We start from the raw sequence: 23,166 nt of genomic DNA, 5'->3' as shown, positions 1-23,166 counted from the left end.
ATAGCCTGTACTCAATGAAAACCTATATTAAAACTCAATTTTTACAGTGTACTTCTTGCCTCCTCGGCTATGACTTACAATTTGCCAAGTATTTATATAATTTTATTTATCAATTTGTGATTGGGCATTTAGGCTATTACTAGTTTCCTTTTAGTTTCGGTTGTTGCTATTTTAAATAACGGCTATGAACATCTTTGTGATTGCATTTTGTCACACACTGTGTTCCCAAACGCAGGATAACCAAATGTTTAAAGAGTGCTCTTAATGCCTGGTTGGAGAGCTCCAGGTCGGAGGCCAAGAATTTAAATTGCAGATACGGAGAGTAGAACAATATCGCCACCGAAGGGTGGCTGGGCTCTGGAGCTTACCCATCCTCACATTTTCATTTAAGTGAGAGGCAGTTAAAATAAAAATACTTGAAAATTGGTTCAAAATAAAACCTTTGAGAAGGGAATAATTCGCGCGACCACTAGAAGCTGCCCTTAGAAGGCTGACAGTGGGCAGGCCAGTGGGCCCCAAGCGCAGAGGATCAAGAAGCAGACCGATCCGCTAGGCCCAAATGGCAGTGTGGCGTCAACAGCATCCCCCACCCCGCAATCCCTCCATCCAGACTACCCCCTCACCGCCCGGATCCGGAACCCCGTCTGGTGCCCGTCCCCGCCCTTCAGATGCAGCCAAGGACGGCCCGCTTCTTCTCAGCTGATGTGAGGGATGTCCTCCCCCTCCTCCTCCTCCGGTCACCAAGACCCGACTGGGACCCTCGAGGTACCGCCGCCGCCGCCAGCCAGGGAGCCCACCGCTCTCCGCCCTTGGCCTTCTCCTTCACTGCAGTCCGGGTTACCACCGACGCTGCGAGCCGCGCCCCGCCCCCTGAGAGCGGGGCAGGTGATTGGCGGGGAGCCGGCTTCTTAGCAACTAGCCCCGCCCCTGCGCTAGGCTCGGAGACTGGTACCCGCCTCGGTCTCTTTCCGTCAGGCTTCACCGAGGGCGTCCGAGAACGGGCTTTCACAGAGGCTGGAAAGTGCTAGAAGGTGGCGTCCCAACTCAGAATGAGAGAACCAGGCCCGTCGTTCGACAGACAGTGACATTCAGGAAAAAACAGAATAAGAAAACGTAGGGGCGAGCGTGATGGAGGCGGAGCAGGCGCGGCTTGGCCACCTCAGCGCGACAGGCAAGGAAGGACCGGCTGCGACACGGAGAAGAAGGCCCCTTGCGCCAGCCAGGCGCTGTCTTCGCTGGTTCTCGGATCCCCCGGCTCGCTGTCCTGCCGCTCCCGGCGTCTCTTCCCCCAGGGGCCGGGAACTGCGCCCCCATGGCTGAGGTGAAGGTCAAGGTGCAGCCGCCCGACGCGGACCCGGTAGAAATCGAAAACAGGTAACTCAGTGGGTAAGGTTCGGTTCCCGGCTCTGGAACCCGGGCAAGGTGCTGGGCCCCTTCTCCGGGACCACCGGTAGACACCTGCGTAAATTCGGTGAGCGCGCAGGGGGTTGGAACCCTCCTCCCATCCCTGGGATGCAGGAATCTCAGTAAGTTAAAAACGAGTTTGACAGCGTGCAAGTTTGTATAGCTGACCTTAACCTAGTGCTGTTCGCAAAGCGGTGCTGATGCACTTCCTTCCCACATGAAGGCGATGGACGTTCAGAGTGAACGCTCGGCTTTTCCCCCGTAGTACTTGTGGATGCACGTTCGGATCCAGGATCGCCCTTGTCCCCAAGGGAACTCCCACCACAGAACGTTTGACCGAAGTTAGGGTGCAGTTTTCGATTGTGAAGCAACATAGGCCAGATGATTTCAGTGAGCTGTTTAAGTGAAGATTTTAGAGCACCCAAAGCCTCTCCCCATTTTATATTCTCTACCTGTGCACTGCAATTTTTAGGTTACCACATAGTTTTAAAACACCCCAACTTTCTCAAACTGTTATAAATAACACGTAAGGCAAGTTGAAGATCTGGGTTTATTTTTGTTTGGTAGAGCAAATTCCAAAAGCAGGCCCCAGTTGTGATGAATTGTCATAACAAATTTTGACTTCCCACCCGAAGTGTTTGATTTGCCTCCTGCTTACAGACTTCCGGCTCCCTAAGGCTCTGTATCTTAACTTTGTCATACTGTTCCATCTGAGAAAATTGAAGCCTCAGCTGTAATATGTTTTTCTGTGTTTTCATTTGACTTTTGTTCTGTTTTAAAGTTCATATTAGTAAGGGAAAGAAGTGCTTCTCTTAAATACAGTAATAATGAAAATACGTATTTCAGAAGCATCTTCCTCAATTTTAACATGCATTCATTCAGAACCACTGTAGAAATAGAAACGCAGATTATTTGCCAGTTGTGAAAGACACAGTTTCAAACTGTTCTGCTTGTTTTTTTCCTCTAATGCCTCTTGAAATAGGTAAAAACTTGAATATCATTAATGCCTTTGTTCCTAGGATTATAGAATTATGTCACCAGTTTCCTCATGGAATCACAGACCAAGTAATTCAGAATGAAATGCCTCATATTGAAGCCCAGCAACGGGCAGTGGCCATCAATAGACTGTTGTCCATGGTAAGGTGAATCCAACTAGTTCATGTAGTTACTTATATGTCGTGACTGTTATCACTTCCTGCTATATAGTCATGAAACCATTCTCAAACATGTGTTGTGTTGTGACTGATGAGACTCCAAACCAGGAAACAGCCCGGACTCCCTGAATTGAGGAAAGAAGAAATAATTATGCATTTTACAAGACAAATGAAATAAATGTATATTAACTGTTATATTTATTAACCTAATTGTCACTAAGATACACAAGGGCACACATCTACATATAGGCATAATCTGTCCTCACCTTCTGTTTGCTTCCTACTGCTGGTATTGGCCATTCCCTGTAAAATATCCCCTTGCCTTGATTTTTCTGTGACTCATCACAGAGCCAGTTTGTTAGGGTCTGACTCTCCACAGCCTCACTCTGAGCATTTTAGAGGCAGGAATGAGCCCAGATGAAAGTCAGCGGCGCTGGGCCTCTGGGAGGACGTGCAGGCCCAGCCCGCAGTGACACTGCGGTAGGATTTTTAGTGAAGCTCTTCTCCCTGCTCTTGCTTCTTCTATTCTTAAGACCCTGAGGCCATAATATCATTCTTCTCCAGCTGTCCCCAAACACCCCACTTAGTGGTACCTGACACTCTAAATCTACCTGTTTCTCCTTTCTTTCCCCCATCATCAAAACTCCCGTGTCTTGAGAGCAGTTCAGTGTGGTCTTAGCAGCAAGAAGGACTCATCTGAAGACTAATTTGCTTTTTAAATTGACCGGCTTTGTTGGATTTCTAAGAGCTCTGGGTATGGAGGTTTGAGGACAGGCGAACCTTCTGTTAAACCACTCTCTTCAACCTTCTAGCTTGGGGGTTGGCAAACTTTTTGTACAAAGTGCCAGACAGGATATATTTTAGGCTTTTCAGGCCATATGGTTTCTGTCACTACTCAGCTCTACAGGAAGGCAGCCATGGACAACGCAGAAATAAATGGGTGTGGCTGTGTTCCATTAAAACTTTATAAAAACAAGCAGCTGGGGAGGAGATGGAGATGGTGGAGTGGGAGGACATTGAGCTCACCTTCCCCCACAAACACATCAAAAATACACGTGCTTGTGGCGCTGCTCTCACTGAAAACAAACTGGGGACTGCCAGGAGGACTCAGCTACAACCAAAGCTGTAGAGAAAGACCCACAGAAGTCAGGGAGGAAGGGAGGAGAAGTGATCAGGTCAGGACCTGCGCGCCTAGGAGGGGACACAGAAGAGGAGGGGGATGTCATGGGCTTAGAGATCCTCTCTGAAGACGAACTGGTTTGAACCACTGGTTGGGCACCCCAGCCCTGGGATCCATCACCGGGAAAACAAGTCCCCTTCGCTGTTTTGAAAACCAGTGGGACTTACATGAGGGCTGTAAGAAACCAAGACGTGTCACATGAATAGCATGCACATACTTGCTTACTTCCATGAATCCGGTGGAGGAGGCAGATGGAAACTGCCCAGGGCTCTCGCTGGTGTCCCACTGCTGCACAGTGGCAGGCCCCGGCCCCTCCAGCTCCGGCACACCTCCTCACTGGGGCCAAGGTTGCCATTGCACAGGAGAGGGCTCACGTGGAGGGGAAATCCAGGGGAAGTCTGGACTGCATCTGGACGGGATAAGGACAGCCATTGCTGGTGCTCTAAGAGGCAGCAGACCGGGAGCTGTCTGGAGCTCTGACTAGCAAGCCAGGACCATCCCTGCGCATGCCCTGGCCCCTCTTGCTTCAGCACTGCTCCGCTCTGGGTCGAAGGGACCAGAGCCAGGAGTGGGAAGAGTGCACACTTAACAGGAATGGAACCAGCTCAGACCTGACCCTGCGGACTTGTGATCCCATCCCCGATAGGGCAGTGACAGCCACTGAGCATAGGAGAAGCCCTGGCTCACACCTGGCTCTGGCTCTAGCCCCTCCGTCCCCAACCCCGCCTCCCACCGAGGTGATGGCTGCCGGCACACCTGTGGGAAGGGGTGACCTGAGCTAGCTTCAGATCCAGCTCTCCCACCAAAGCCACAGAGCACACACAGACTGCACGGGAACGCTCCCACACCAGGACAGCCCTTCAAGACTGGGATAGATAACTGTTCACATAATTTCGTAGAGACAGAGAAAGTTAAACAAAATGAGAAGACAGGAATTTAAGTGAAAAGACAAGAAAAAAAAACCTGAAAAGACATCTGATGAAACAGATGAATAGTTTACCAGATACAGAATTCAAAGAATTAATAATAAAAATGCTAACTGACCTTGGGCAAAGAATTGATGAACACAGAATTTTAACAAGGAACTAGAAAATATAAAAGGATCCCGTCAGAGCTGAAGAATGCAATAACTGAGATGGAAAACACACTAGAAACTAATAATAGCTAAGACCAGGGGCACAGAAGAACACATACGTGATCTCGAAGGATAATGGAAATCACCCAATCAGAACAGCAGGAAGAGTGGTTTCGGTTCCCTGGCACATCGTGCTGTTCCATGCCTCAGGTCCTCTGCTCCTGCTGTCTCCCCTGCTCAGAAGGCCCTTCTTCCCTTTCCTCAAGACTCATCTCTGCTGTCGTCTCCAGGAAGCCTCCCTGAACCCCCAGGTTGGGCTAAAGCTTCTCGGAGAGTCCATCCTGCCCTTTACTTACCTTTACCTTTGTCTTAACGCCGAGCAGATGATATTGAAGTTAGCTGTATCATTCTCTTTTAGAATTCTTGTTTGTCCTCTCCAAACACCTATCACAGTACAGGTGTTCAGTGAATGTTCATCAGCTGAATTGAACAACTGAATGGAGCCTCCAAATTGGGCTTTGTGGTTCAAATTTGCCACTTAGGGGGTCAGGGGAGGGAGAGAAAGTATTGCTGTTCGTCCACATGTAAACGTGATTCCAAGTCACGGGTCTGCCCAGCCTTAACCCTCGGGAATGGGGCCTCTCTTAGCCATGCTTCCTGAGCTGCGTGTAGCCCCGCCGCACAGCCAGCTGGGGTCGCTTAAGTTCAGACCCAGGGAAACGCAGGAGCATGGCAGATGTGCTTTATTTTACTTCTGATCTGTGTAAAAACAGATCTACCACAGGCCTTTTATTTGTAGATTGACCTTTCTGCCTAATTTTCTTGTAACACTACAGAAATCACACGTATCAGTAAATGTTACTATTAACGTTGTAAATTTTATTTAGTCATTGTGCTATAAAATATTTTTGCATGTGTAGCCTTTATTTGAACTTTTTAAGAAAAATTATATTTTATTATGTTTATTTATATTATATATATTTATTGAATTTACTTGAATTGAATATGGATTTTTATTTATTATTCTAAAGTTGCTTTTTTAAACTTCTTTATGCATTGATCATATAACCAAGCCGGGTCTAGCATGTAGAAAGTTGTTAGGTATTAATATTTTGGGAAATGATGAGATAAAGAGCTAAGTTTAAAAAAAAAAGCATCAAGTGATATGATTGTCTCCAGTGAAGAACTGGTAAGTAACCATGGAGGTAGGACTTTTTAGTTTGCGTAGAATATTGAAGAATGCATTCATGTTTGTCACTGGATTTGATACATCTCCAAAATAATTCACTGCTATTTTCTTTTTTAAAAAAACTTTAGGGTCAGTTGGATCTCTTAAGGAGCAATACAGGCCTTCTGTATAGAATAAAGGATTCTCAGAATGCTGGGTAAGCACCTAATTTTTTATTTTAAGAAAAAATTTAATATTATAAAAGTAACGTATATTTGGGGAAAAAAGCCAATACAGAGCTGCGTCACATCACCCTGTCCTGCCTCATCTCACCTCCCATCATGAGTCCCATTTCCCGGAGGCAGCTGCTCTTCCTTGGTATAGATCTTTTCCTCTCTTATAGGTGTGTATAAATACAGATAGGTGATTATATATTTATATACCATATATTTATATATAATCTCTTTTCTTTTTTTTTTTTTTTTTAACAAAAATGGAATCATGCTATCCATACTGTTTTGCAACTTGTTTTTTTCACTTACTGTATCTTGGACATCTTTTCATTCTGGTACATACAGCCCTGTCTCATTCTTTTTAAGGTAAGCCCTTCTTTTGGTAAATAAGTCAATGTGATGACTTTGTGAATTCATTTAAGTAGTCATGTAGATTATTAGATTATCCTGTACCTCTTTGCCTTTTTAATTTGACTTTATTCCCCTGCAGTAAAATGAAAGGATCAGATAACCAAGAAAAACTAGTATATCAAATCATAGAGGATGCAGGAAATAAAGGTAAGCATGTGGAGGAACAAGCAGAAAAAGCATTGTCCCTGGGACCAGATATAGGAGCTCCTGGCTTCCCAGGATACAGATCAGTCTGTAGTGGATGCTGCCATTTGTGTTAAAAGGAGAGGAAAATATAACAGATAACATACATATCCTTTGTGTGTGTGTGTACACACACACACACACACACATAATATGTACACACGCTTGAAGGACACCCAGGAGTGGTGCCTCTGCTGCCTCCAGGGAGGCAGAACCTAGATGGCTGTAGGACGGGAGGGAAAGAAACTTCTGAACTCTCAACCATGTGAATGTAATATCTGTTCAAAGTGAATAAATTAAAACTTAAGGGTTTTTTTAATCCTCACCTTCTAAGTTTCAAAAGCCTTACTGGACGCCTCCTTGCTTTTATCTGTAAACTGTGGGTAGTAACATCTCTCTGGATTTTGCAAAAACCCGAGGTTTGCCTGTGCCGCGTGGCCACGTCTGATGGAGGTCCCTGAGCAGCTGCTTGCTCCTCTCCTGTCGCCCCTGAAGAACTGAAGCTAAACTGTCTTATTACAGTTTAGGATCTATCTGAGTCACTGATACTAGCTCAGACAATTATGATGTAACCTGAAATCATATACTTGTTTTAATGTTAGGAAGTTAAATAAACATTTTAAAAATAAACATGAAGAAGTCATTCTCTATTTAAAAAAAAAACCTTCCTATCTCATTATGCCTCTACGTTGGGAAGAAAATACAGCAAAATACTTTTACATATAACACTTATTTCCTTCTTTGAAAGAAAAGTCATAGCTTTCCACACAGGCTCTTCTTGTCTCCAAGAACTGTAATCTGTTTTCCAAATATACCTCTGTAAATCCATGCACACAGATGCTCTCATAAAGGGGTTTTCTTGCTCTGCATGGAGGATGGCAGCTGACCCCAGCCCAAACTTAAGTATGTTTTTCCCATCTGCAATCTAAAGTGAAATTTACAGAGAAAAGGTTGGGATGTAGGAGGGTTGGAAAAGACAATGTAAGTTAATTCAGTTACATTCAAGATTTTTCTTCCATTACAAAAAATGTCCTTTTCATGTGACTTTTAAAAGGTGCCACACTAGCAGTCCAAGAAATTTCCAGTTAGAAAACAGAACATATAACTTTTGTATTATTTGCATGTTCTTGTTCCTTTATCGGAGATTTGTGCCTCTAAGTCATTATTCCTGTAGCGATGCTCGCTCTAGGATATATTCATATACATGTATTTTGCTAGATTTGTAGTGAGATATATGCAATGGGAAAAGAAACTCAAATCCTACAGTGTTCAAGTTACTTTACTTTACTTTCTTATAGGAATATGGAGCAGAGATATTCGATACAAAAGCAACTTGCCATTAACAGAAATTAACAAAATTCTAAAGAACTTGGAAAGTAAAAAGCTTATCAAAGCTGTTAAGTCTGTGGCAGTGAGTAGTTTTCTCTTTTCTTCTCCTGAATGTTCACTGTGCATATATGGCTCCAAGTATCTTACAGGGTTCTATTGTTCTGTAAGCTATGTCATGATTTCTTCCTTTAAAAAATTTTTTTTAATATTTTATTTATTTATTATTACATTACTTAATTCTTTTTTATTTTGGCAGGAGGGGGAGGTTATTAGGTTTATTTATTTTTAGAGGAGGTACCAGGGGATTGAACCCAGGAGGTCGTGCATGCTAAGCATGCGCTCTACTCTACTTTATGTCATGATTTAAAACAACTGATCAAAGATTTTTAAAAACTTAGTTCCTGTTGGATGGTTTGGAGATGCTGCTTAGACATGTCACTACTAGTTAACTCTCACTGTCTTACCCACGAAAAAATCTCAGGCTGCTTTACTCTTCAGTGCAGAATGTTTGGGGCGGAGGGTACAGCTCAAGTGGTAGAGTGCGTGCTTGACACGCACGAGGTCCTGGTTCAATCCCCAGTACCTCCTCCAAAACTAAAGTAAATGAATAAACCTAATTACTTCCCCACCATAAAAAAATAAAATAAAAATAAAATCCAATTTAAATAAAAAGAAATTCTTTTTTTAAAAAGTGGCTTTGTATGGCACAGTGTTAGATGTTGCCCATATTTATGAAGGAAAAAAAAGCCAGAATGTTTGGAATCATTAACATTTTTCCTGGATTTTGTGGTATGTAAGATAATTTACTTCAACCAGGTATTTTAGATACTCATTCAACAAATACCTGTTGTGCATTTGTTATGTGCCAGGCACTGTTCCGGGTGCTTGGAACACATTAGTGAACAAGTCAGAGGAAGGCCTCCGCCTGGGGGAGTGTCTGTGCCAGTGCACGGTGTTCCTCCTCCTCCTCCTCCTCCTCCTCCTCCTCCTCCTGCCCCTCCCCGGCTGCATCCTGCAGGGGCTCCAGAGTGGCTCCATCAGGGACGCTGCTGCTGGCTTCACTGATTCAGGCATCAGAGGAGCTGCGATTCCCCTAGACTAACATGTGCTTGAGCACAGAATTCACATGTGAGAATTTGATACTCATGGTGATTTTACTTACCAGTGATATGTATGCCGTATCACTACCACTCCCTCGTTTAGGATATTATTTCTCTTCCATATTTTACAAAGATAATTTCAAATACAAAATATAGAGAAAATAGCGAGTCCCCACATACCCGTGCCTGGCCTCGCTGTGACAGTCGTGCTTCTGCGTCTTTATTTTTAGGAAGAGCTTTCCTGAGATTTGATTCGGTGGCTTTCAGTTTATTCACAGAGCTGTGCAGCCATCACACTGTTCTAATTTTAGAGCATTCTCATCACCCAGAATGCGACTACCAGCAGTCACTCCCCAGCCGCCCAGCCCCAGGCCCTGACAAGCACTGATGCGCTTTCTGTGTCTGTAGATTTGCCTGTTCTGGACATTTCCTGTACCTGGAATCATACACTGTGTGGCCTTTTGTGTCTGGCTTGTTTCACTTAGCATGACGTTTTCAAGGTTTCAAACTAAAGTAGTATTAGATTGTAACCCAAAGTATAAAATAAATATTCATGAGTCCACACTGATATAGATAAATGCTTGAATAAATAAGTAGACACGGGAGAATAGACAAAACTCCCATGCAGAACAACTCCAAATCATTTATGTACATATTCCATCCTCAAGGAGGCTGAGCATAAGTCCCAGCCCTTACGTGTGGGCTGCTCGTGGTGGCTTCTTTCCACATGTGGAAAGGGCAGGAAGAAAAGCAACTTTGCAATGAATAAAAGTGAGAAACGCTACGTCAAACCAGGTAATCAAAAGTAATGTCAACGCTGCTAAGTCATATTGATGACAGTCATCACCTGGTGATGATCAGGTTCCTCGAGATGAAGTGATGAGAAGGGCATTTACGTCTTTCTTCCAGTCCTATCAGACAAATCCCAATTAAGGAACATCCTGCAGAATACCTCATCGTTAATTCTCAAAATTGGCAAGTTCATCAATAACAAGGAAAGTCTGAGAAACTGTCAAAAGCAAAATTTGCCTCCAGAGACAAGACAACTAAGTGTAATACAGTATTCCAGATAGAATCCCGGACCATAAAAAGGACATTAGGGAAAACTAAGGAAATCTAAATAAAATATATACTGTAGTCAATAATGACATCAATACAGTTCATTAACTGTAGCAAATGTACTCTCTGAACATAAGACGTTAATAATGGGGGAGCCGAGCACAAGAGAACGTGCACGCGGTACTGTCTTCCCAGTAATTCTGTAAATCTAAAACTGCTCTGAAATACGATGTTTGGGTTTTTTTAAGTCTTTGTTCTGGGAGATTTAACTGTCTGCTGTGCACGTTTTTTCCTAGGCCTCAAAAAAGAAGGTATATATGCTCTATAACCTGCAGCCAGACCGGTCTGTGACTGGGGGAGCCTGGTACAGTGACCAGGATTTTGAATCCGAATTTGTAGAGGTGCTTAACCAACAGTGTTTTAAATTCCTACAAACCAAGGTGAGGCATTACTGAGGAGACACAGCCCCAAATATTTTTTTAAGTTTCTTCATAATGATTGATTAATCTTGAATATCGTATTTTATAGGAATTGAAAATGTTGAAATGGGTTGTTTTTACTAGACAAAATATGTTCTGCTGTTGATTTCACTCTGTATCGGTTGTATTCAGAAAATACCAGTATTCTTCCTGAAATTTATGTTTCTACCCTTACAGGCAGAAACAGCACGAGAAAGCAAACAGAATCCAATGATACAAAGGAATAGTTCATTTGCGTCATCACATGAAGTGTGGAAGTTTATCTGTGAATTGGGGATCAGCAAGGTGGGAACTCAAAAGTTTCCAATTTGCATCTTACTTTTTTAAAACTTATTCTTCATCACAGGGATATCATTTCAGTGTATTCCAAACACATCTGTCCCAGACCCTTTTTCAGGTGATATCTGTGTACCTCCTTGAAGAAACCACTTCGAGAAAGTACTGTCCTAAGGCAGTTAGGCAAAGGCTGTCATTGCTGTTTGCACTTTCTGAACTGGACGTACTTGAGCCCGGGCCACAGAGCAGCCAAGGGAAGGCCTGGCAGTGCACTGCACAACCAGGCTCAAGTCTGTTCTGATAAGTTGTTGACTCTCTTGGGGACATTTCAACATATGTGCCAAACATCATTCACCGTATCAGTTGTCATTTATGGCTACTCTTCTCCTTATGAGATGTAAGTGGTGTGTCAGCACATTCTTTTGAAGATGTGTACAGACACTGAGCTGGGTGCTTTTCACCATCAGATAAGAACTGAAGTAGCCGTGGGGACACGTCGTCTTCATTTCCTGGCCTCCAGATCTCTTTTATGAAAAACCAGGAATTTGGACTATCTGATGTCTAAAGTACCTTTCTGCCTAAGCATTTTATAAATCTCCATCCAATTCTTGCCAAAGAAATGTTACTCAACAACCGTCTAGATTTTAACTTACGAGGGGATCAGCAGGTGTCCAGCTCGGCATGAGCTCCGAGTCCTGTCGCTGCATCTCAGTGGTCTGTGCGAACTTGGGCCGCCGTTCAGCCACTTTGCTTTCAGTTGCTCTCCAGCATAATGCTTCCCATTTCGCCAAGGAACTGTGACCTTTCACTGTTTTTAACACCCTCCAAAAGGATGTCTCCTTGCCCTTTTTGTGCCTTTTCTAACATAATCCATTTTTAGGTAGAGTTGTCCATGGAGGACATTGAAACCATCTTGAATACACTCATTTACGATGGGAAAGTGGAGATGACTATCATCGCTGCGAAGGAAGGCACCGTCGGCAGCGTGGATGGACACATGAAACTGTACCGGGCAGTCAACCCAGTCATCCCGCCCACGGGGTTGATCCGGGCCCCCTGCGGACTCTGCCCTGTGAGTTAAAGTGGCTTCACTTTGCACTTTCCTAGCACCAAGGGCAGATGCCACGTGATGTACCAGCAAGCACACCCTGGTTGGCTCAAACTCAGGGTTGACCATGAGCTGCTCCAAGCCCCATGTCACCTTGATGGCAGACCTTTAAAGAACAAATCATCACCTTGCACTCTTAGAATAACCAGGTTAAGGAAATTTGTTTTCTGCTCTTGGCCCTGAAATGGACAATTTTTGGTGCGGGCTAATCATTTAACCTGAGTAGGGAGGGAAAGGAGATTTGTTGAGAACCTACAATGGGCCAGACGTGTTCTTGAAGATTTATGCGTCTCATTTAATCCTCATGTTCTTTGGAACTAGTGGTGTAATTTCCCGTTAAGCCTGCGGGAACTTAGCCCATGGAAGACCTCAGAGCATAGCCTAGCCATAGGACCAGGACTCCCACCCTCACACCGAGATGATGCTCTTTCCCCCGGGCTGTACCCCGGCACCTCCCCTCAGTCACCCCCAGGTAGTTTACGCGGCTGCCTGGGCGCTGCGGGCGCTGCCCCAACCTTCGTGGTGTTTATATTCTCCGGCCGCTAGTCTGCGTTTTATTGTCTGCACGCACGAGCTCTATGCCCTGGTTTCAGCTCCTAGGAAAAAGGGTAACCTGTTGGGAATTCTGTTCAGCATCCTTCACAAAAAGGAAGGTAGCTAAACATGAAACGTTTATTAGTCTAGATTGAGTCATTGGTGTGTATAGATGTCCCTTCCTGTCCCCATTACTTGCTGGTGGCCTTTTGCCCAGGAGGCAGGTGAACCTGGTCATCTTAATGCTGTAGTAGGAGGTCCCTCACTAACTGTGTGATCCCAGCGCAGGTCTCATCACAGTACGTTCTCATATACAGTCCTAACCTCTTTCGGTTAGAAAGCTTTGTTTTTAATGTTGCTTATAAATAAACGGTTGGGTCTTGGATATTTTGTTAGGAATTTTAGTTGTAGCTGATATTTAAGACATTACCTATGATTAATTTTAAAACTCCAATTTGAATATAAACTTCTTTCCTTTTTAAAGGTTTTTGACGACTGCCATGAAGGGGGTGAGATTTCACCGTCTAACTGTGTCTACATGACAGAGTGGCTCGAATTTTAACAGAGAGCTACAAACTTTAATGACATTTTGCAAATGAAGTTCCTTTGGGAGCACATAATTTAACTCATGTTGGGACATCAAATTCCCTTGAAAGCAAACTTCAAGATACAGACTTGCTGCTATGAAAAAATATTTTGTTATCTATGAAGACTAAATTTATATTGGTAGAGTAGAGAACAGAATGTGAAGCAGGTAAGGTTAGTAGTGAAATCCATTCTTCAGTGAATAACATACTTTGTAACGTCTGGAAGACCACCTTCGGAAGCTGTCAAGACTTCTGATGATTCGCGGGAAAAGCAGCCAGCAAGTCCACGCTCGCCAAGTACCGCGCTAACGGCTAGAGCTTTAAATACCTGTTTCACAGGTGTTTATTCTTTATAAATAAGAATAATGGCTCACTCTCACCATTTCTGTTTTCTGCTTTCTCAGTGGTTTCATTGAGAAGAAATTTAAAATGGCGAGAGCAGGAGTAGCAGGGGAGCACGCACACCTGGAGCCTGAGTGGGAGGGAGAGTGCAGACCCCTTTTCCACACACTGGATTCTTTTTTGTCGGAAATATTCCTTTAGAAGATTATGCCTCTGTACTTACCTCACACCCAAATGACGACCATTGTAAAGGATATGTTTTCGGTGCATAAATATTAATCTTTCTCATCCTAAAGGGAATACTTTGACTTGTCCTTCTTTGTTCAAGTCTTACAGGTTTCACACTGTAACTCAACTGTATTATTTGCTAGAATTTCCCCCCAGATTCTTATTTAATTAAAATTAAAACTAAACATAATCCATTGCTCTCCACTCACTCTATTTGGGGGGAAATTCTTCTTTTCTTATCCTGTTTTAGATTTGTTTCCTTTCCTTATTCTTTTCTTTTTGGGGGGCATGAGGCGGGGACTAGGGTATGTGTGTATGTATTTATTTAAATGGAGATGCTGGGGATTGAACCTAGGACCTCGTGCATGCTAAGCATGCACCCTACCACTGAGCTATACCCTTCCTGCCTTATTCTGTTTCAAAAATCATGGTGTAATAGGTCTAAACTAAGCAGAAAGCCATTATAATTGTCCTCATTTCTAGTAACACTTTCAGTCCGTCTTCAGCTGCATAGAAAACAACAGGTTCCCTGATGTGTTGTTGCACAGAACATAGCCACAGGCCGTTTTAGGATCTCTGCTGTTGTATTTCCACTTTGTAACGCCACTTAAGTTTCTGCGTCCAGGCCAAAAGCATGGAACCAAGGAAAGCAAGGCTTCTCCTGGGGCCTGAGTTCAAACACCAGTTTGGAGAACGAGCATTAAGGGTTATTTTGAGATAAATGGGGTAAGTAAAATAAAATTCAGCCCATAACCCGTTTTTAAGAACCAGATAAACTGTGGCCAGCTCTACAGAATTAGCATTTGGTGACACTAGTGCTTTGCAACAAAGACCCTGAATTTCAAGTGCTGGATATTTGTAAGACACAGAAGAGTCTGGGAACCTCAAGCTGCAGAGGGCTTCCTGTCCACCCTCCGTGACAGCTGGGGCGAGGAACACTTGTCCTTCCTGGGACCTGGCCTGTCGCAGTGGCGCAGCCTTATGTAAGGAGGAAACTGAGTTTGAAGGAGATTTAGAAGCAGAAAGAAGGAGCTCGTTTATGTTTTAAATACAGACTTTGCATTATGTGTTAATAACCAGAGATTTTTTAAAGCTTACAATCAATGGCTAAAACAAAAGTATTCCTTGCCTCCCAGGATAAAGAGCCCCTTTAAATTTTTTTCCATTAGCTTGTCTTTCATTCTCAACATTATGAAGAGACAATAATTTAAAAATACAACACCTCTGATGACAATCACGTGGATATTTCCCCTGCAGGAGAAGATCGTGACCAGAACAAATTGCAGGCTCTAGACTTACACCACCACCAAAAAATCTGATTGTTAAGTGAAACCCTAACCCTTACAGTTTACTTCCATTTAGAGTAAGGTACTTTGCTTTCCTGAAAACAGATACTCCCTGGCGTCTATCAAGGCCCCTCTCTGCTTTATAATGATCTGTAGAGAGTCAAACACAGAATCATGAGAGGCCATGATGTGATGGTTTAAATGGACAGTTCATGTGGGATTATTCCATGAAACAAAAGTGATTTCACATTGAGTTAATTTTACTTTGATAGTGGGTGAGAGAATAAAACACGTGACCAGTGCTGTTCTATCAGGATGGGAATGCTGTGAATCTGCTGCCCAGTAAGGTAGCCACTAGTCACCCCTGGCTGGTGAGCACCTGAAACGTGGCTTCTGTGAATGAAGAACAGAATGTTTTATAGCTCCCTATGGTTACCGCCTACCAAACTAGGCGGCACAACTCAACAATCATATAGCTCTGTACTCAAGTTATTTTTAAAGGAATGAAGAATATCGAAATTAATTATTTCTCAATTACATATATTTATTTTTTTGGAGGAAGAAAACAACAAAGTATTATGAACTGTTATTGGTATAAGTTTGTGATTTTTTTAAGAAGGGACTCCAAAAAAAAAAAAAAAGGCAGAGAATAAGCAGAACAATTACTATTTCCAAATAATTCAAATAGAATCAAACTTTGATTATAGGCATGGTCAAATCAATGCTAAAAAACAACCTCTCTAAAAACATTATTCAACTGATTTATCTACTTTGCGTTTCACTAACTTGTCAAATAAGCTGTTTATCTTTATTTTTAATGATAAAAGTAATACACATTGAGTGCAACAAACTCAAATAACCCTCAGGTGTATAACGTGAAAAAGATGTCCAGCACACCGTGCCTCCCAAATTCCCGTCCCCTAAGAGGACTGCTGCTAGAAGTTTAGAGAAGCTCTCCTGGCTTTGAGCACATTTAGAAATCAGAAGACTTTTCAGGTTAAAGTGATGGCTCTGAATCTTAATCAGGTGTGAACAGGGCATTCATGTCGTCACAGCAAGTGTCAGGTGTAAATTCGCGGGGGATGGTTAGAGAGAATACTGGGGATCGTAACAGCCCAGAAATGTTAGGAAATGAAGAAGGGTTTTTCTGAGGGAGTATGATTAGAGGAAAAATCATGGAATGATGCAGAAAGAGCTCCGAAAGGCCTTGGAAGTTACAGAGGTAGAACATTCACAGAACAAAATTTGAGGGATGGAAAGATGAGTTTGAACAATATTTAAGACTTCGTAACAAAATCCAAATTGTTCCCATGATTTCATCCTTTGACACTGTGTCCGTTTCTCGGCTTTACAGAGAACCATTTAAGCTCCTGTCTAAGCAAAGCAGCAGATGTCACAAAGGACGGCTTGGACTTTGTGTGCCTTGCGGTGTTTGCAAACTTTGTACTTGCACTGTAGTTGCCAACTAACAGACCCCATATGTTTATGGACTGAACATAATTCATGTACATATGGATTATACATATATACATACACTCATAGGCCCTAAATACAAAAACCACCATATGAATTTTTTTTCCTTGAAAAATCAGGAAATTGGCAATACGCTGCTGAATTCCCACATGGCAACAATCCAGACAGCACGGCAGGAGCTCTCCACGTCGCCCTAATCCTCACCAGTCTGGTCTTACACTGACCAGGTCGGCTGTGACCTAGTCTGCACTGGGAGTCAGGAAACCTGGGTTTCATTTCTGTCTTAATCACTTTGGACAGATAAGGGTGGTTAAGCTGTCCCATGTCCCTTATCAAATGGGAAAAATACTGCTTTAGGTCATAGCAATTTGAGGCGATGCAGAGTCTATAGAAAATGAAAATGCTGTTTTTAATTTAGTTTGAACGTGGAAACTTGTGTGTTTTTTAGGCTTCTTTGGAACTCAATTTGACCCGCTTTGTGTGTCCAGCAGTCACCTGAGAACTGCGGTCTGTAACTAGTCTGATCGCTGCCCCACTCCCACGCCCACGTGCCCGGCAGCAGGTGCCACGCCGTCTACGCCTGCGCGCTCAGCATGGACCTGACCACGCTGACCAGCTCATGAAACTCCGTGTTCTGAAAGTGGCCGCGGTCGGTGAACCTGTACAATTTGGCTTCCAACCTGTCAGCCACTTCTTGTTGCTCCTTCCAAGGAAGGAAGGGGTCATCGGTGGAGCCAAACTGCACAATATGAGGGCAGTTGGCTTTGATCTTCTCCCACTGCCAGGGGCGGCTGAAGTACCCTGTGAGAAAACATAGAAGCTGTCAGTGCCCCGGCCACTTCCACCCCAGCCGCGCCGGTGCAGATGCTGCCGAGACACAAAGAACCCGAGCCTCAGTGCAGCTGGAGGCCTTTCTCTAGTTTTCGAATCCGTGGGGCTTGATACCATAGCTCCCCGTGAAGGGGGAGTACGTGGCTCAAGTAAAGCCAGGCCTCTGGGGTTCAGGTCTAGACTGTGGATTAGGAAGTGGCCCACCACTGGCAAGCACCTAACTTATCTAAAGCTGGGTGGTAAACATTGCTCAGACGCTGTTAGATTTTTTTGAGCCTGCGTCTAGTGACCTGAACCCACAGCCCCGTGACTCGAGGGGCTCTCCCGGGGGTTCAGCCTTTGGACTCACCGCTTGCACGCTCGTTCTCATCCCCCAGGTCGGACGTGTACGCAGACACTAACACGATGGCGTACACCTGATGGGTTTCTGCGTACCTGGAGGGAGAGGAACGGTGGCAGCTGGTGTTTAATGTTGAATCTGATCATCAGAAAGTCAGCAAGCCTCCCGAGAACCCACTCGATTCTGCTCACAGGGAGCGTGTGCCGTGTGCTGCTGAGGCTAGAACAAGAAAGAGCTAGGAAGCCGGAGAACCTGCAAGCCCAGCACTTACTCACCTCGCCTGGGCTACCTGAGTTTCTTCTCATTTTTCAAACCTCTAATGTAATCCTTTCTGAATAAACACACAAAGTGTAGTCATTCTTCCATGTGTGCATTAATCTACCTTTAGTGTGCACTGACACTACTTGGTTGGTTACCGTACAGATTCCCAGGCTCTGCCCCAGAGCATCTGATCCAGATGACTGGGAGGGAGTGAGGCCCAGGAACCTGCACTTTAAGGCAGGACCCCTCCCCCAATCCAGGTGATGGATGCGAGTGGTCTGTGACTGTATCATCCCAGAGTTGTGCCTCTTTTCCGCACAGTCCGCTTTGCACTGTGTTACTTGTTTGTGTCCTATTGTATCTGTTTCCCCCAAGGGCATCCCTTAAGGGCAGGTCTCAGTCTTCTTGATTTTGGTGACCCTGATGCTAAGTACAGTGCCTGGCAAGTAGACACTCAGCTAACCACGTGTAGACAGCTCCCTCACTCGGCAAAGACAGGCTACGGAAGGACAGAGAACGCTAACACTTTCAGGAGGCCTTCGTGCCAGGCAAGATTTACAGTTGATGTTTTGTTCCTGGACCTAAATTTTTCCCCCAACCTTTTGTTTTGAAAAATTTCAAATGTACCAAAAAGAAGGACAACAGGCGCCTAGATTCATTCATTTTTGCTACATTTCACCCCTAAATACTTGAGCACGTATGCCAAGAACATGGCCATTCTCCTATAAAGCCACACCTGGTACATGAAACACTGAGACAGTGAGATTACCTGGATTTGTTTTTTGCCACCTGTACCAAAAATGTTCTTTAAAACTGCTTTTCAACCCTAGATCCAGTCAAAGATCATACATTTGGTTTCAGGACTCTTCCGTTACTTTTAAATTTTGTGTTTAAATGACAATGACTTTTTGAAGAGTTTAAGACCAGTTATCTTGCACGTTACCCCTAAATTGAATTTGTCTGTTTCCTCAGGCTCAGGCCGCGGTTAAACATTTTGGGCAGGACCATTACACAGGCAATGCTGGGTCCTTCCCACTCCCTCACATCAGGGCCCAGGGAGCTAGGCTGTCACATCACTGGTGAGATTGTCTGATTTCTTAAAGTGATACCCCTCAGATCTCTCCACTGCAAAGGCATGATTTCCCCTTTGTGATAAATAAGTCATCTGTGGGGTGGTCCTCTGTGGTTGTGTCAATATCCTGTTGCCCTGTGATCTTACACCCCATGGTTTTGGCATCTGGTTTCTCCTTGCCTACCTTAACTTTAGAAGTTAATTTTTAGAAGATGCAATCCTGCAATAAGTTTCAGGGGTCTTGTTTGTTTTTTGAGGGGCAGGTAATTAGGTTTATTTATTTTATTTTAATGGAGGTACCTGGGGATTGAACCCAGGACCCCATGTATCCAGGCAAGCACTCTACCACTGAGCTATCCCCTCCCCGCATTCCATGGGTCTTTAAAAGAAGGCACATCGTAAATAGTCAGTGGCTTGAGAAAAATTCATCTGGCCTTGAGTTGGTACAGATTTCCGCATAAAAGGATTTCTTCATTTCCCAGATAACCCTTGGCAGCTTATAAACACTGTGACTGTACCCTAATTCTGTAGGTGCACATTGCAAAGCATTATGCTCATAGCTTTGACTGGTGTGGCTGAAAGGTTATGGAATTTGGCAAGATTTCTCTGATAAGCAGTTCATGTGACATCCTGAGGGACTGCTTGGGACAACAGGCTAGACAAAAACTATAATCCTTTGTCATCCAGCCTAGCAAATATGGAAGAAACCCAACCCTAAGAGGCTTATTCAGCCAGCTAAGTCCTTACCCTCTAGGCCTCATAAGCCTAAAGGGAGAGAGGTGATGTTCCAGTGGAGAGCACCAGGGATGTGCTGTGAATTCTGAGACTGAGGGCTGGGGGTGGGGTAACAGCGTCCACCCTCCAACAGATACTTATCAAGCACCCACCATGTGCCAGACACTCTTGTAGGCACCAGGGTTTCAGGGTCAGAGTGAACAAAGTCCCATCTTCAAGGGGCTTGCATCCTATTGGCAGGAGACAGATGAGAAATCAACAGGATAGCAGATTGGGAGAAGTGTTATGGATAATAAGGGGCATTATAAGCTATACAGGGGATGAGACTCAACGGGGTGAGGCTGCTGGTTCACACTGAGTGATTGCAGAAGGCCTCACTGAAAGAGGACATTTGAGGAGAGACAAAAAGGAGAGAGCCGTGCAGGTATCTAGGGACAGAGAGCCCCAGGGAGAACAGGGCAAGCACAGGCCTAAGGTTGGTGCACGCGCGGCACGTCCGAGGACCTGTGCTGCGCTGTGTAGGCCAGGCTGGGGGCGGTGGAGGGGGAACAGTAGAGATGACATCAGGGTAAGCAGGGGGCCCTGAAGGCTGAGAACTTCTTCTGAGGGTGACGGGAAGCCGCTGGGGATGGGAGGCTCTTCTGTTTCAGAAGGATCACTGTAACCCAGTCTGAGCAAAGGTATTTTTTAATCCATTAACTGAACCAGGAAGGAATTAGGACAGATTACGTTACCACTTTTGAGGTCAGCACTGTTTCCTCTGCAGTGGAAACTTAAGATGTGCCCAAATTTCCCAGGCGAGCTCGGCCGGAGCCCACAGAGCAGATGACAATTCAACAGGGACCGCACCTCATGGCCGCCACGGCCCCGGAACTGTGGCCTATGATGATGGTGTTTTCGTCACAGTGCAGCTCCGCCTCCATGAAGGGCAGCCAGATGCTCTCCCGAGCTGTGACTGAGGTTCAGGGGGAAGAAAGTCTGTCACTTGATAGGGACGGTCTTAGTCTAAGGCTGCCCCTCCTTCCTAACAGGACACTCAGCCGGCGCAGGACCACAGTGAGACACGGGGCTGCTTTAACAGAGCCGAAGCCGTGTGTTGCTGTTCAAAAGACTCAGATCTGTAGTTCTGGTATATAGTTTTTAATTTTTTTTTAAACTATGCTCTTATAAGAAAAAACCAAGGAAATAATAAAGTATTTATCTGAAGCTTTAATGTAAACTTTCCAACTTAAAAAAAATTTTTTTAAAAAAACTCTTAACAATACTATCACTCAAGTTCACGGCCATATATATTCTTTCTTCCCAGAAAAGTAAATTCCTGAGACAAGTCACAGACATACTTAGAACAAAAGGAGCAGTGTTACATTTTAAAATGAGGATCTCATAGAGATAAGGCAATGTTTTATCCTATCCTGCTTCAAATGAAAAACCCATAAATTTGGGGGGGGGTAATTAGGTGTTATTTGTTTGTTTGTTTGTTTGTTTACGTATTTATATTTTAATGGCGGTACTAGAGACTGAACCCAGGACCTGATGCATGCTAAGCATGCGCTCTACCACTGAGCTGCACCCTCCCGCTACCCATCAAATTTGCCTGAAAATATCTGACTTATGGAATGGAAAATCAAGTTGCTTACAGAGTCGAAAATTAAGTTTTACCGAGCCCAGGTCCTCTTCTTGATCCTTAATAGAACCTCTGTAATGTGTCTTGGTTTGCACCCTCCTCCCCCAAATCCGTGCCATCCTTCACTGAGGTACGTGTTCCCTCTGGCTTCTCTACTGGGCTATCCCTGTTCTCTACCTGTAAAACGGCAAAATCAAAACCCGACAAGAGGAGGCTTTTCAAAAACACGTTTAAAAAACTTACTTGGGTCAGGCATGTTTTTAGCCAAACACTGGAAACCAGGTATCTATGACATGAGGGGGAAAAAAAGCTATAATAAAGAGCTTAATTACAACTAATACTTTGCTAATAAGAAGTGAGACATCTGATATGATCTTTATGAATCCAGTAAGTATTTGCTTATATAATGAAATGAAGTGGGTTAAGGGGCAACAGGATTACACATGAGTATACAATCCCTCCTCACAACCTCCATCTGTCTGGAGTTCTCTATCTAGCCAGCTCTGTAGATGGATGTGTGTGTGTGTGTGTGTGTGTGTGTGTGTACGTACACTTGCACACCTACTCTTATCGCCAGTGGCATATACGTTTAGGGAGGGCATGAGTGAAGAGGGTCTAGACAAACTGACCTGGAGCCAATCAGACTGCTCCAGGGAGTAGGTAATGAGCTACAGAAACGTGCTACAGAAAGTGGAAACCCCATCCACTCGGACAGCTCCAGCCCTGAGCTTTTGGTTTGTAGCTTTGGCCATGGCTTTTAGTCACAAGCCTGCAATTTCATTCTGGAGATCAGCTCTAGAGTTCTAAAGGTTGGCAACTCAGGAAGCAGTTGTATTGCCTGGTTAAGGAAGCGGTATTAAAAAAAAAATCAACATGCACAAGACAACCCTGAGTAAGATGTCATTCTTACAACGCTCACAAAGAAGCCAAATTTAACAACGCATTGTTTAAAGGATACACACACAGGTTGCAAAAGTACATTAATTTTTAAAACCGGAGCAAATGAAAAAACACATTTCAGATGGCAGGGAAATGGGATGGGCAGACACATAGGTGGCTTCGAAGGTACTGGTAATAATGTTCTTTCTAGATTTCAGTTTGGTGATGGATTCTCTGGGATTCATTACATTATGCTCCAGAATGTACATAAATGTTACTTATGTTATTTGTATATAATAATATTACATACTGAAATTTTAAAAATCTGAAGCAGGGAGCAGAAAAAACATGTTGAATTACCTAGAAGTCCCAAATCTGACTCCGCAGGACATACGGGGAGGGGGCTCGCCTCTAGCTCTAAGATGAGGCGCCTTGTACTCGGAGCCCTCAGACAAATCCACCAGGCAGTTTCACCAACCCAATTCTGACCACTAGTCGTGGAGTTTAAGCCAGGGCACCAGGGGAGGAAGGAAAATACACAGGGCTCCGTGCAAGCGGAGGGTGCGGGGAGGGGTCGCGCGTTCAAACTTCAGTCCCCGGGCCCCCGCCCCGCCCCAGCTCCAGGCCGACCTCCCAGCGCGCGAGGCGCGCCTCTTACCTGCTCCAGCCCCTTCTTCACCCAGCCGTACCAGCCTTGCGTGGCCACATCCCCGCCGCCGTTGCCTGGGACAATGACAGCCTTGCTAGGAGAAGCCATGAGCCTGACCCAAGGCGCCCGGGGCCCTATCCCCGCCAGGAGGGGGTGCCCCGCGGCA

General features: G+C 44.4%; 3 protein-coding genes across 7 annotated transcripts in view; 1 reads left to right on the top strand and 2 right to left on the bottom strand.

Annotated features, from left to right (window-relative positions):
* DZANK1 (double zinc ribbon and ankyrin repeat domains 1) overlaps positions 1 to 820 on the bottom strand; it is a 69,703-nt gene extending 68,883 nt beyond the window's left edge. For 3 of the 4 annotated variants that reach the window (XM_032461766.1, XM_032461768.1, XM_014557721.2), the window contains exon 1: positions 624 to 819. The gene's annotated coding sequence lies outside the window, so the exon portion shown is untranslated. Of the gene's footprint in view, positions 1 to 623 lie in introns of all 4 variants that reach the window. The other variant, XM_032461767.1, reaches the window with a different exon arrangement.
* Positions 821 to 942: 122 nt separating this feature from the next.
* On the top strand, positions 943 to 14,040 carry POLR3F (RNA polymerase III subunit F). Of its 2 annotated transcripts, XM_032461769.1 has the most exons (10): positions 943 to 1,374; positions 2,424 to 2,541; positions 6,131 to 6,198; positions 6,560 to 6,580; positions 6,705 to 6,772; positions 8,107 to 8,219; positions 10,593 to 10,736; positions 10,953 to 11,060; positions 11,932 to 12,123; positions 13,178 to 14,040. In XM_032461769.1, the coding sequence occupies exons 1-10, from the start codon at positions 1,313 to 1,315 to the stop codon at positions 13,253 to 13,255; spliced, it is 972 nt and encodes a 323-aa protein (XP_032317660.1). In that variant the 5' UTR covers positions 943 to 1,312; the 3' UTR covers positions 13,256 to 14,040. The 2 variants fall into 2 exon arrangements, with proteins under 2 accessions (XP_032317660.1, XP_006182897.1); XM_006182835.3 differs by lacking the exon at positions 6,560 to 6,580.
* A 1,619-nt stretch (positions 14,041 to 15,659) lies between these two features.
* On the bottom strand, positions 15,660 to 23,152 carry RBBP9 (RB binding protein 9, serine hydrolase). Its single transcript, XM_006182842.3, has 5 exons — positions 23,010 to 23,152; positions 21,716 to 21,758; positions 20,698 to 20,803; positions 17,790 to 17,875; positions 15,660 to 17,410 (listed from the first exon to the last, which is right to left on the bottom strand). The coding sequence occupies exons 1-5, from the start codon at positions 23,106 to 23,108 to the stop codon at positions 17,184 to 17,186; spliced, it is 561 nt and encodes a 186-aa protein (XP_006182904.1). The 5' UTR covers positions 23,109 to 23,152; the 3' UTR covers positions 15,660 to 17,183.
* Between the last annotated feature and the right edge of the window lie 14 nt (positions 23,153 to 23,166).

This window comes from Camelus ferus, chromosome 19, assembly GCF_009834535.1.
Source record: "Camelus ferus isolate YT-003-E chromosome 19, BCGSAC_Cfer_1.0, whole genome shotgun sequence".
In the NCBI taxonomy this organism is placed as follows: domain Eukaryota; kingdom Metazoa; phylum Chordata; class Mammalia; order Artiodactyla; family Camelidae; genus Camelus; species Camelus ferus.
The sequence above is the reverse complement of the archived record's forward strand: the minus strand, read 5'-3'. Positions and strand labels throughout refer to the sequence as shown.